The 12,843-nt window shown below is 37.1% G+C and overlaps 1 protein-coding gene across 5 annotated transcripts in view; it reads left to right on the top strand.

Annotated features, from left to right (window-relative positions):
- The window catches only part of FRY (FRY microtubule binding protein), a 202,456-nt gene that overhangs the window by 115,439 nt on the left and 74,174 nt on the right, over window positions 1–12,843 (top strand). For all 5 annotated transcript variants that reach the window (XM_064504948.1, XM_064504947.1, XM_064504949.1 and 2 more), the window contains exons 21-29: window positions 435–694; window positions 1,059–1,248; window positions 1,984–2,108; window positions 2,300–2,357; window positions 5,667–5,758; window positions 5,949–6,121; window positions 8,565–8,725; window positions 9,566–9,676; window positions 11,505–11,659. In XM_064504948.1, coding sequence (XP_064361018.1) covers window positions 435–694; window positions 1,059–1,248; window positions 1,984–2,108; window positions 2,300–2,357; window positions 5,667–5,758; window positions 5,949–6,121; window positions 8,565–8,725; window positions 9,566–9,676; window positions 11,505–11,659 — 1,325 coding nt within the window. The remainder of the gene's footprint in view (window positions 1–434; window positions 695–1,058; window positions 1,249–1,983; window positions 2,109–2,299; window positions 2,358–5,666; window positions 5,759–5,948; window positions 6,122–8,564; window positions 8,726–9,565; window positions 9,677–11,504; window positions 11,660–12,843) is intronic.

Below are 12,843 nucleotides of genomic sequence, written 5' to 3'. Positions count from 1 at the left end.
AAGGTCCAGCTGGTTTGTTCAGACACTGAACATAAGGACAGTCTATACATACTATAGACTGCAGCCAAATCAGAGGACAGTGGAGGGGTAGAGGCAGGGAGAAGAACAGAGAGAGGCAGTGAGACTATATTGGTCAGCATGGTAGGTAGTCATTATAGTGCTTAAGGGCAAGTTGCTGTCTTAATTGTGGCCTTCACAGTAAACAGGACTTTTAAGGAGGACCCTGAGGGAAAACAATGAGGCAGCTCTTACCAACATTTGTGAAAAGCTCATTCTGAATGAAAAGGCAATGTGATGGGAGGCATGACAATGTTGGTTTGAAAAATCGTACAGAAGATGGCCACAGACCTTGAAAGTAAGGATGAATACTAAGGAGGAATGCGGCAGGGAGTAAATTACTCTCACTGTGATTTTTTATTTGTTCTCTCTTGCAGACAGCAATCCCGTTAACACACAGTGTGGACTTGCAGTGGCTGGTGGAATGGAATGCGGTCCTAGTAAACAGCCATTACGATGTAAAAAGTCCTTCCCATGTGTGGATATTTGCACAGTCTGTCAAAGACCCATGGGTTCTGTGCCTCTTCAGTTTTCTTCGACAAGAAAATTTACCAAAATATTGTCCTACAGCTCTCAGCTATGCTTGGCCATATGCTTTTACTAGGCTACAGCTGATAATGCCTCTTGTGGATCCAAAGTAAGTGGCAATCTGCAAGTGGCTTTCATTTTTTTTGTGATTTGTGTGATTTTAACACAAGTTGTATTAGTATCATTTTTCAATATCAGTTTGTAGGTCCTGCAACACTGCGACCCAAGCACTGAATTCTGAGTTTGATAATTGTAGCTTGCAACTGACACTCTAATTTTTCACTTTCACTGATTTTTTCCATGTATCATGTTGTGTTGATTAGCAACAATTGTGGCTATACAGCACGTTTTAAAACGTGCTTTTAAAAGCATGTATAAAACATGCATATCCTTTTAAAAATATTTTCAAATACTCTGTAATTAAGGTCTGGAACTGATTTAAGAATTCCAACTAATTTGTTTTTAAATTCTAGTATTCCTGTTAATGCAAAGAAAACAAGTACAGCAAGCAGTGGAGACAACTATGTTACTTTGTGGAGAAACTATCTTATTCTCTGTTTTGGAGTAGCAAAACCCAGTATTATGAGCCCAGGGCACCTGCGTGCTTCAACACCAGAGATCATGGCTACCACTCCTGATGGTACAGTGAACTATGATAATAAGGTGATGCATCCTGTTTCAAACAAATTATTCTATATCTATCTAGAAAAGTTTTAAACTATATCTGCATGTGAAATCACATCTTGATTTAAGTATTTCAGTTAGATGAATGTTTTGATACATACAGACTGCTTAAGGCATATAATTAACTATTAAAACATTTGTCTGTATAACACAATGTGTCAATAAATATTTGGCAAAAGCAGTAACATTTTCAGAATATTACTTTTTTTCCATTCTGGATTATGTGTTTTCAAAATATAGAAATGCTGTACATAATGTGTGGAAGTTAACACTCCAGTGTATAAAATTACAATGTTATTAAGCAGTAACTAACAATGAATGGTGGATTTCTGAATAATTATTCTATGCCTGTAGGACATGAAGGGGTATTATATGAAATGTAGTGTCAAGCAGTAGCAGCCTGAGAGAAGCAGTAGCTCCGCAAATGCAATTGCTGGAATGTCTTAATGAAATTACAAACTCAGGAAATTACAATATGCTGAATGAAAGTACAGAGATTTCTCAGCTTTACTTGCATGCTAGGCCTGATACAATTATGATGTATCAGACATCCAGTTAGCCTGGTCTATTAATCCCCATAATTGTAAAATCATTTCATCATGTTTTTTAAAGTGCATATTGATTCTTAGACAATGCTTTTTTGTAAAAATTTGCATTTACTTAATACTGATAATCCTCACAATTAAATGTCAGTGATTTCTTAACGTACTTTAGGCTATTGGAACTCCATCGGTTGGCGTCTTACTAAAGCAGCTGGTGCCTTTGATGAGACTTGAAAGCATAGAAATAACAGAATCACTTGTATTAGGATTTGGAAGAACAAATTCCCTTGTTTTCAGGTACTTCCCTGTTTATCACAATCGTCTCAGTGATTTGTCTCTAATTCAAGTTCATTACTTTTATTGTAATTTAAGTATACTCAAATTTTTATGTGCCCTTTAAACTTTATTTTTTATGTAATAAATAAAATTTTGATGCTTGTCAGAGGAGGCTAGATTCTGTTTAAAAGATTTGGTTTTTTTTAATTTAGGGAATTAGTAGAAGAACTTCACCCACTAATGAAAGAAGCCCTAGAAAGAAGACCAGAGGTTAGTTGAGGAAATTAAATGTACTTGTTTGTTTAAACTGCAAAATGAATTTGACAGTAGTGATTTTATCTTGTTGAAAAACAAATATGTTCTTTTGGACTGTAGAAGTCACAAGTTAAGCTCTGCATGGAACAAATTTTTTAATAATTGTGTGTAAGAACATTACTTTCAATAATTCCTTTAAAACTCAGTTTAATTTAAATTTGATCAGTAGTACAAAATGTACAATATAGAAATCCTTTCCAAAGAAAAAAGAATCCAGTCAAATATGTAACCTTTTCATAGTGAACTTAGAAATATTGAAAATCCACTTGCACCCGCTTGCCCGCTTGCACAAGCGTGTTTCACGGTGATGCTCAAATGCACTTTTTGTTCGTCGTATAAAAAGGGTCATCTATTTCAATTTCAGCTGATTGTATTTGTTCATTCTAAATACAGCAGGTCAACGGTGACAAATTCATGAGAGTTTTCACCTTTGTTATAGTACTAACCTTTGTTATAACAGAAAGCAGTGCTAGAAGGGATCCTGTCAGATCCTGCAGTCTATCCAAGAGAATATCAACTAGTCCTGTCTTGTCGCTGGCAGATGTTGTCTAAACTGCTTTTTAAAATCTCTGATGATAGATTCAGTAGCCCCACTAGGCAGTTGAGTCATGGGATGTGTCTGTGCTGCTAAACAAGAAAGCCATGGGGACAGCTCAAGTATTGGACCTCAGTTGCCACTTTGCTCAATTTTTGCTTCATTCTCTGGCTCTGCTTTGGAGCTGGCTCCAAGGCAAAGCTCTGAGTTGGTTCTGTAGGTATCTCACTCCCAGCAACAACCTGCAAAAGCACCAACCCACTGAGCATCATCCTCCAAACTACCCCGGTTGCCTTTGCTCTACTTCATCATCCCCCACCTCCGAGTGTGCAACAGCCTAAGGGCAAGTTACAAAAGCATGACTCTGGCTGCAACATAGATCTCATATCAGACAGTTTGTGATGAGAAGATGTATGGTAATACTGCCGTATGACCACAGGAGACTTGCACGACTCCTGCTGGGCAACGTGGGTGTAACCAGTCTTCTTGGGGTGAGGCAAGCAGTAGAGTAGTGGGAATACGGGGTGCTCTGTGCCACTTGGTTTGGGGCCAGGAACGGGCCCTGACCATGTACCAGTGCAGACACAGCCGTTGTGTCCATGCTGTTCTGCTGGTAAGTCTGCACAGCTACATGCCAAAAGCAATGTCACTGCATTAATACTGTGTTCTGCACAGGCTAATTGACCTGGTTCTCGAGCAACTTTGAATTGTGTATTCATTGCACTGTCCTCCACAGCAGTTTCAGTAAGGTATCCTCATGGTGACCTGGTGTGTCATCCTTATGTACTCAGTCATAGTCTTTGGTGCAGAAGCCATGCAGAGAATGGTGGACAGGAGGAAGTTAATCATGGATAGGTGGAAAGAGACCCTCAGCTATACCCAATATAGAAGTAGAAATTAATTCACTCTGTAAGCATTTCATTCATGCTAGTTATAATGTGAAAAGTTCTTGTTAACTCTGTATCTGGCAAACATCCACTATTGCTCCCACCTTGTGGGAACACGTCAATCCACCTGTGTGCCTTCCATCCCTATGAAGTCTTCAATTTGTGGGTTATTTATTTTTGTACTGGGCAGAAGTGGATTAGTATACCTATTACAGCAACCACTTGCTTCTGCGTTTCTGCCTGTGCACCCTCAAAGAGGACTTGGACTTGAATGGCCTTTTCTGGAGACATACATATCAAGCCCACCCTCTGGAAAGGAACCTCCAGAATGCAAATGTTTCCAGTGTGCTGCAAGAGCAAGTGAAGCTAATGGATGTTTCAGCAGAGAAACCTGAGAACAAGGGGCAATAACATTACTTCCCATGCTGCTTCTGCTGGTAGCCACACTATGAAGGACTGGGCCACCTTCCTGCAAGCAGTGCCACCAATAAACCCAGGAGTGATCGTAGGGGTCATGTAGCTATAGAGAACATGGCAGGCACCCATGTTAGCAGGCAGGTGTCCAAAACCCCAGAAATAACTTACTTGAACTGACATATGCTGTGACTAGAAAGAGAATTATCGGGACAGCCAAGAGCTGCAAGAGCAAACCAATAAGGGCATTACACAAGATCGCCCCGCGGGCATTCGCACAGAACTTGCCTCAGGGTGGTGTTACAGCATCACCTCTCTGTTGCAGGAGACAGCTGTGCTTGTTAAGTACTGTGTTGCAATAAAACTGCATAGCAGACTTAAAACTGCTTTTTCTCTGCATGTGCTTCCTGGAATCTTTGACATATAAAGGGAACAAGCCAGGGCTCTAAATAGGACAAATCATATGGCATAAAGATTTGAATCAAACCTTTGGCTAGGAGGCTGCAGACTGCCAATCCTGGGACAGAACACCAGGGAAAGTATCACTTTTCTTTTCCCAAGCATCTGCTACGGGCCATAGGCAGAGCCAGAACACTAGGTGAGACAAGCCTTTGATCCGACTCAGTATTGCCCTTCTTACGTCCTTTAAAGGAAAATTTGAGCTTTCTCTGAGCTTTTCCCTTTCTGACAGCAAATTTCATTGTTGAGTGCAATAGCACCTTTTTGACCTCACATTTTTTTGTTCAGTGGAGATGCAGGAAAGAGCGAAACAGAGGACAGGAAGGAGAGCTTTCTGGAAGATGCTGAGATACAATGAACCAGTTAACAACAGTGCAGACTGTTCTATAGGAAGAGTATGTTAACTGTGTACAGCCATTACAATCAGTGCATCCAACAGCGTTGTACTAGAAAGATGTCTTCAAGTGAGCTAACTTGAGTATGAATAATGTAGCTGCAGCATTACTGAGTTCAAGAACAGCTAAACACTGAAAAATTTACCTGGGGTCTGACTAGCCGTTCTGCACTTCACAATGCCTTACAGTGCCCAGGCTAGATAGTGTAAAGCTAACACGAATACTATGCTACCTGAAGAAAGCATATTCTTGGCACAGAAACCTTGAATATTAATTCATTTTCATCCACTATTTCAAGATGTCATGTCCACATTTTCACTGAAGACTAATGTTGCTGCTAACAGTTTGTTCAAAATAGTTATAAAGGCAAAAATCTGAACATACTTATATCTCTGTGTTGCGGTTTAAGCACAAAATTATTGTGAAATACCCAAATGCAGTCAATTTCCATTATGAAGAAAATGCTTAGACTAGACTTCTTAAAACTGGCTGCTTTGATGAGATTTATGAAGTTACTAGTTTTTAATGTATGCACCTATGCATATAAAAATGGTTTCTTTTTTTAAATTCCAAGAACAAGAAACGTCGAGAGCGCCGAGATCTGCTGAGACTACAGTTACTGCGAATTTTTGAACTACTTGCTGATGCTGGTGTTATAAGTGACAGGTAGGACTATCACTCATTATAAGTATTGATCTTTAAGTGAAATAGTTTTCAGTATTTACAACACTGAGTTTATGTCAGGATGTTTTTTGAAGAATTCTAAAATAGATAGAGATGTTTATGTTTCATCAGAAAGCTGTAGTATAAATACACTGTTATTCTATTTTAATGTGCAATTTCCTTTTTATGCCAGTACAAATGGAGCCTTAGAAAGAGATACGTTAGCCCTTGGAGCCTTGTTTTTAGAGTATGTTGATCTGACTCGCATGCTTCTGGAGGCTGAAAACGATAAGGAAGTTGAAATTCTTAAGGATATGAGAGCACATTTCAGTGCAATGATTGCCAACTTGATTCAGTGTGTTCCAGGTATGGTGCTAAATTATCTCAACATACTATAAAATCATATTTATTATATCTGTAGGAAAGGTGATTTATTATTTCTTCTGTCTTTTTGTTAATGTTTGTGAATTGTTGTCTAGCGAATATATGGACACAATAGTGAAAAAGTCTATCAAGAGACAGATCGAATTTCAGTAAATCTTGATGAAGCTTGTCATATTCATACACAAAAGTCTTCTCTTTACAAGCTCAGTGAAGAAATTATCTGTGACCTTTTGGGGCTCCACATTTTTTTGACACAAGACCTTATTTGCTCCCCTTTGACTTCAGTGCTAGACTCTTTATAAATATAGTCAGGCCTTGAAAAATATAGGTAGGTGCCGAAAATGTGCAATATTAAAAATAAAGAAAAACTTGCCTGAGGTTTTGAACATTTATCCTGTTTTATTCAAAACTCCAGTTGTCTTTTGCAGAGCAAAGGTCAATCTGATTTCATACTTTGTATATTGCAAGATCATTTCAGAAATGTAAAGCAATTACATTAACAAAAAATACAAAAAAGCCTGCTTTAAGGGCCTCTGTGTAAATAGTGGAAGAGAAAGTCTGGAGCTTACTCAATGTGTGTACATTTGCTATCTCCAGATCGTTTATCAGAGGATATAACAGCAGTTATAACATGAAATCAGAAAGAATTCAAAAGAGTACAGGAAGGGAACAAAGAATGGAAAAATGCTTTAATATAAGTTCCCAGTATGCAAATGTTATCAAAGTTGTACAGTTGCTTTCACTTGCAAGATACATAAAAAATATATGATAATGACTAAACAAGATAAGGAATAAAATGGTATCCCTGCCATTCTCAGTTAAGTCAGTAAAAAAATTCCCCTTTGAATTAAATGGTATCAAGTTCTTAGCTGCTATTAATGAACAAAATACTGAATTTCTTTCTTTTATTCCTTTCCTGGGTGATGCTCGTTAAAAATACAGAATTTCTCTAGTAGTCACTTTGCAGTATTTGCACAAGTTTTCCTCTTTGCATTTATTCTCACTTTAAACAAGACACATGGCAAAACAAAGGACTGCATGTTTTATGAATATTACACACTGAAACAGCTATGCTGTATGTTTTGAGAGGATGCAGTAATAACTGATGCATTTAAATAATTCAGCATGTAATTATAAAGAGAGGTATTTTCTGCTAACAAGCCAACTTTAACATATGCCAATAACTACCCAACCCATAACATTGAATTCCTAGCAAACAAGTATTTGTTTTGTCAGCATCTACCATCTTCATGCCGTTGCTCATACTGACTTTCATGTGTATTGTCTAGTTAGAGTTTGTTGGCTTCCAGCGTAGTTTCCAGGGGAAAAATGATTGACTAGTAACAATGTGCCATTCTCGTTAATAAACGCCTGATGAACAATACTTGTGTAGCTTCTTTTAGATGACCAACAAGGTAGTAACTTGTTCCTGGCACCTAGGAGAGGCCTGAAAACTCTGCAAAGGCAATGTCTCCCACTGATCTCGCATCTGCAAGATTTTGACAGCCAAAGGCCAGGATGATTGCCATAGCTGATCAATTCACTGGCCCGACAGGAGGAACTGAGGCAGGAATTGGCCCATTTGTTGAAAATTTTCTTTCGCAGAGAAGGCAATATTTAATTTGGCCTTTACTCCTTTCACAGATAGATTTTTTTTTACTTCATCAGGAAATTCTTTTCCTGTGTTTGGTTCAGACAAGAGCATGATGTTCTTTCTATACATCTTGTGTAATATAGAATATTAATGCCTAATACTCTTACTGTCTGTGAGGTTCAAACTACACTGGATAGTGATAATTTCTTCGTTGTGTTGGTTCTTCCTAGTGACTCTCTTTTCTCTCATATGCTTCCATCATGTTTTGTTCAGGGGGAATTAAAACTATTGTTTAAAACATTTCTGATTCTTTTTTCTCACATGCTGTTAAAAATTCATAGATACTTTCCATTTGCTCGGGTAATTTAGCTGTTCAGTAAGTATACTACATCTTTGTCATAAATAAACTGATGACAAGTTCCATCTATTTTTTGTCCCCACCTATTACTGTAGAATAACACATAGATATTGTTTTGGCTTGCATTTAAATGGTCAAGAAAAACAAGTAAATGTTAACAGAATACATGAGGCAGTAATTCTGTAAGCTTGATTTTGTAATTGGTTTCTTGCATGAGGTTTCTGAAGTCAGATGTATGTGTTCATATAAACAGATATTATTTAAGAATTTAAGGCCCTTAGAAGTAAGACATATCTTATTCACCATGTTAGCTTTAAAAACAGGAGCTTACATATTTTGGAGTAAGTGTATCCTGAACATTTAAGAAAAACTCCCTATTGTAGACATTTGAAGTTTGTATGCTATCATCTCTGCCACCTGATTGTTTATTAAACATTAACAAAACACAACTGTTTCTGTTTCTATTCACATAGTTCACCACAGGAGATTTCTCTTCCCTCAGCAGAGCTTGAGACATCACCTATTCATCTTGTTCAGCCAGTGGGCAGGACCTTTCAGTATTATGTTCACACCACTGGACCGTTACAGTGATAGAAATCATCAGATTACAAGATACCAGTATTGTGCATTAAAGGTATTAAAATTTCTCTGTCAAAATCAGTAATACCAATTCTCCAATAAAAATACAAGTAATCACTGGTTTTTATTTCTTTTTATTTCACAGTACTTTGAATTGGCATACTTGATGCAAACTTGTACTCTCACTTGTATATGTGTATATCGTAAGATGTAACAGTATCAACCACTGAAGTTATATATTTTTTTCTCTTCAGTCACTTTTCAAGGCTAATTATTTTGAAAAGCAGAATGCATTTTAAAATTTATTTAACTGTTCATTACAGGTTATCAGATAGAGTGAGAGGATATTATGCTCTGAAATTAAAAATAGGGTCAACCTAGCATCACATGCACATCTCAGGATTATCTCCCACACTTGCCTGGGGACATGCTCAGTAATATTAAAATGTTTTTGTAGCAGTGACATTTGCATCTCCCCCGTGTAAGTAAGCTGGGAAAATAATAGCCTGCATACTTACATAAGCATCATCACTTGATATCAAACAATTTTAATTTTTACAGAGAGATACTGTTAAGACATATGTTTAATTGTGTTTGTAGCCTCATTTATGAGGACTGTAAAATGACAAAATTTATTTTGAAGCATGAGGAAACTGTGCTATAGTATTCCTAAAATACCAAAATGCTTAAATGCAGCATTATCTTAAAATCAGGTAACATCTATAGCACTGTAATTCTTGAAATCCAGAAAAACCAACTAGGACCATTTTCACCGTAGTTTCCTCAAAAATAAAAAACAAGCATCAGTCTTTTTAGCCTAGTTCATATGGACTCAAATCATTCTGAAAATTTCACTCGTTAATTTTTATGTAACTGAAGTTCCTCGTATTTCTAGGCCATGTCAGCTGTGCTCTGCTGTGGACCGGTATTTGACAATGTTGGTCTTTCCCCTGATGGTTATCTTTACAAATGGCTTGATAACATTCTGGCTTGTCAAGATTTACGTGTAAGTACTCATCAAAAATGCAACACTGACAATTTTAAACTCTATACAGAGTGAGTTTGTACTGTAAGAACTGTGATTGTATACACTCTATCTTGAGCAGGAAACAATAGCTTTAGGCAAGGTTCTAATATGGAAGTGTAATGAATTAAAGAAGTATTTAAATAGTAAAAGATTTTTATTATTTCTGGACAAATAATTCATGTAAACAATAAGCTAAAAAAAACACCTTGTGGCTCAGATTTTTTTGCAGCAGTAATTTAGGCTTTTCATTTGCTACTAAATGAAAGATCAAAGACAGCATGAGCTCAAAAATATTTGTATTTCTATTTTGAGTACTTCCACCCACCTGCTTCCAGTTTCTGTGGAATAAGAATGTAAAATCACATCCTGCTCAGTGCCATAGATGCTGGTGAAACAAATCTGAGTGAGTGTAAGTGAGTGGGTTGATCATCCAAAGAAGTCAAGAGGATAAATGATTTAGAAGAGGAAAGAAAGATTTTTTAAAACACATAATAGATTATTCTTGCAATTTTCTCTTCCATTTCTGCAAAGATGGGTTTCTCTATTGACCTTCTAACTACCCAGTAACATTTCTGTTTTTATAGCTGGTTGGAGTACCTCTTTATTCTCTTTCCCTGCTTAACCACAGATCACCAATCCACTCCTTTGATTTCTAGTCTTGTCATTAATCAGTGATATTTCCATTTGTGGCACCTTGCACTTTGTCCTGCTGCTCTGTCTGTGAGCACCATCCCAGCACAGGTCACTGTGACTGCTAGAAAAATGCAGACAGCAAAGCTTGAAGGCTTGTGGAGCACCCAGAAGATACACACTGTAGAAATTGTATTTTTTAGGAAAAAAAATGATTGGACAAATTAGAAGAAAGAGAGGATCACTACAGAGAGAATCTGTTGGAAGTTAGACAAGATTTAGGCATGCGGGTAGGGGCAGAGGTATAGAGATGTGTAAAAGTGATATGTTGAAGTGAAGCTCTTGTGGACAGGGGAATGAAATGTCCAGAGCAACAGAAAGGAAAAAGGTATACTCTTCTTCCTGACATGTTTTCATTATTGTCATCAAATATTGTATTACCTTTCCTAATTGATCAGTAATAAATGTCATGCGTAAAGTAACTGAGGACAAAATGTAGCTTTTTTTAACTCCACCCCTTGAAATGCGAAATCTGGATGTGAAAGGTGAAATTTGTTTCCCATAAGTTAATCTCTGCAATTCGTGATTAATCACTGTCATTAAGGTCTGCGACTAAACTGCATTGCCTGTACAGCTAGTTCAGATGTATACATCTCCAGGGTGAGAGGGATCCTATCCATCCATTAACATTAAGTATCATTTGCAGTCTTTTCAAGAATTTAATTGCATTTGGTGACAGAATCTTGTTAAGCATTAGTGTTTGGTGTCAGTAGGATCACAAAGACATAGTCCAAGCCTTAGCAGCAGAGGTTTTGTAGCAGTGGTGATCCCAGGATTAAGTGAGACAGGATCTGAAGAGAGAGGTAATATCTCTGTTAGATCATTTGATGTAGTTGGATTCAAGTTTTCAGACCCCAGGCCTCCAAAGATATTGTTTCTTTGCCTGCCTTGCTTGTGTGTTGGTCAGAGGAATGATAGATAGGCATGAATGGAATGTGTCTTCATGGAACTCAAGTGAAGTAGGAAATAAACATTTAACAAAACAGTTAAAATCTCTTTTCACTTATTCTGAATACCAAAATTTTACATTTTGCTACCTATATCATTTCTAAGAATTGTAGGGAATGAACATTTCTGATTTCACCAATCATGTTTCCACATGTATATGTATCCTCAGGTTCATCAACTTGGATGTGAAGTTGTAGTCCTCTTACTGGAATTGAATCCTGACCAAATCAATCTCTTCAACTGGGCTATAGATAGATGTTATACTGGATCCTACCAACTTGCCTCTGGATGTTTCAAAGCCATTGCAACTGTGTGTGGAAGCAGGTATTAATTAATCTATAATTAGATTTATATTATATGCTACTCAGTGTGGAACAAAATCAAATCTATTATTTCTAAAACAACTATAAGTGATCATTAGGTTGTATATTCCCACCATATTCTGGTATAAACAGACTTAAATAATTTTTGAGTTCATAAATAATGTTTTCATTGGTGAACCTGCTTGTTGTTGGTTGCTGTTCTGGTTTGGAGTGGTGTGTCTGGTGTGAAGGAGGAAAAGGGAAAAAAGTACTTGTGAGTGAAGGGACTAGGGATGAACATGCATAGCCGGTCAGTATGTTGACCTGGAACATCTACTGAAAAAGTCATCCCTGCACATTTGCGGACCACAGGAGAAAGGGACTGAGTGTGAGTGTTGGTGCAGGATGACATGTGCTGTCTCTGCAGATGTGCTCACTTTCTAGTCCTAACAGCGGCAGCAGGATGACTGAAAGAGTCACGTCCAGAACACCAGTGATCAGCCATGCCGATGACCATCTCAGCTGCTTAGACAATTTCAAATGCGAAGGAAATTGGTTGTTCAACTTGTGTTACAGATAACTGTTAGTCACATTCTTACCTTATGTCCTCTCAAACAGTCCTGGGGACTATATCGCTTTATTTCCATGATTCTGGACACAGAGTAACATATCTGTTAGAAGGTGCTTTTACTGTATGTGTATTTGAAATCTGTGGCCTTTTTATGCTATTTTTCTCAGAAAGACACCAAATAACTCCAAGATTTTAATTTGCAGCATAGCTCATAAATCTAGTTTCAAAAGATTAGGCATGTTTTTTCATTTATTCTGTAACAAGAAAAATGTTTTAAATGTTCTTAGTTTGAAAGTAATTATTTTGCTCTTTTTCTAACTGTCTTCAATTTGATTTGGTTACCTGTTCCTCTTCTGTGGACTGACATCGTCACTGCTACTGGCAAGCACAAGCAACAGGAAGACACAAACAGAAATTACTGCTTTTGTGTCCAGACGTCATAAAAACCTTATTTCTTTTTTGTATCTTTTCAAGACAAAAGTTGTAGAGAAATTCAATAGTAGTCTAAAAACGGAGTATAATTTACATTTAATTAAAATGAGCCCAAAAATTTAAGACTTCTTGAGAAAAACATGATTTGGCAAAATGTCTAATCAGTATAGTTCAATAGAGAAATATGTAATAGAGAAATATGT

The sequence above is a fragment of the Dromaius novaehollandiae genome, chromosome 1 (genome assembly GCF_036370855.1).
Source record: "Dromaius novaehollandiae isolate bDroNov1 chromosome 1, bDroNov1.hap1, whole genome shotgun sequence".
In the NCBI taxonomy this organism is placed as follows: Eukaryota; Metazoa; Chordata; class Aves; order Casuariiformes; family Dromaiidae; genus Dromaius; species Dromaius novaehollandiae.
Note: the sequence above shows the minus strand (reverse complement) of the source record. Positions and strands in the feature narration are given on the sequence as shown.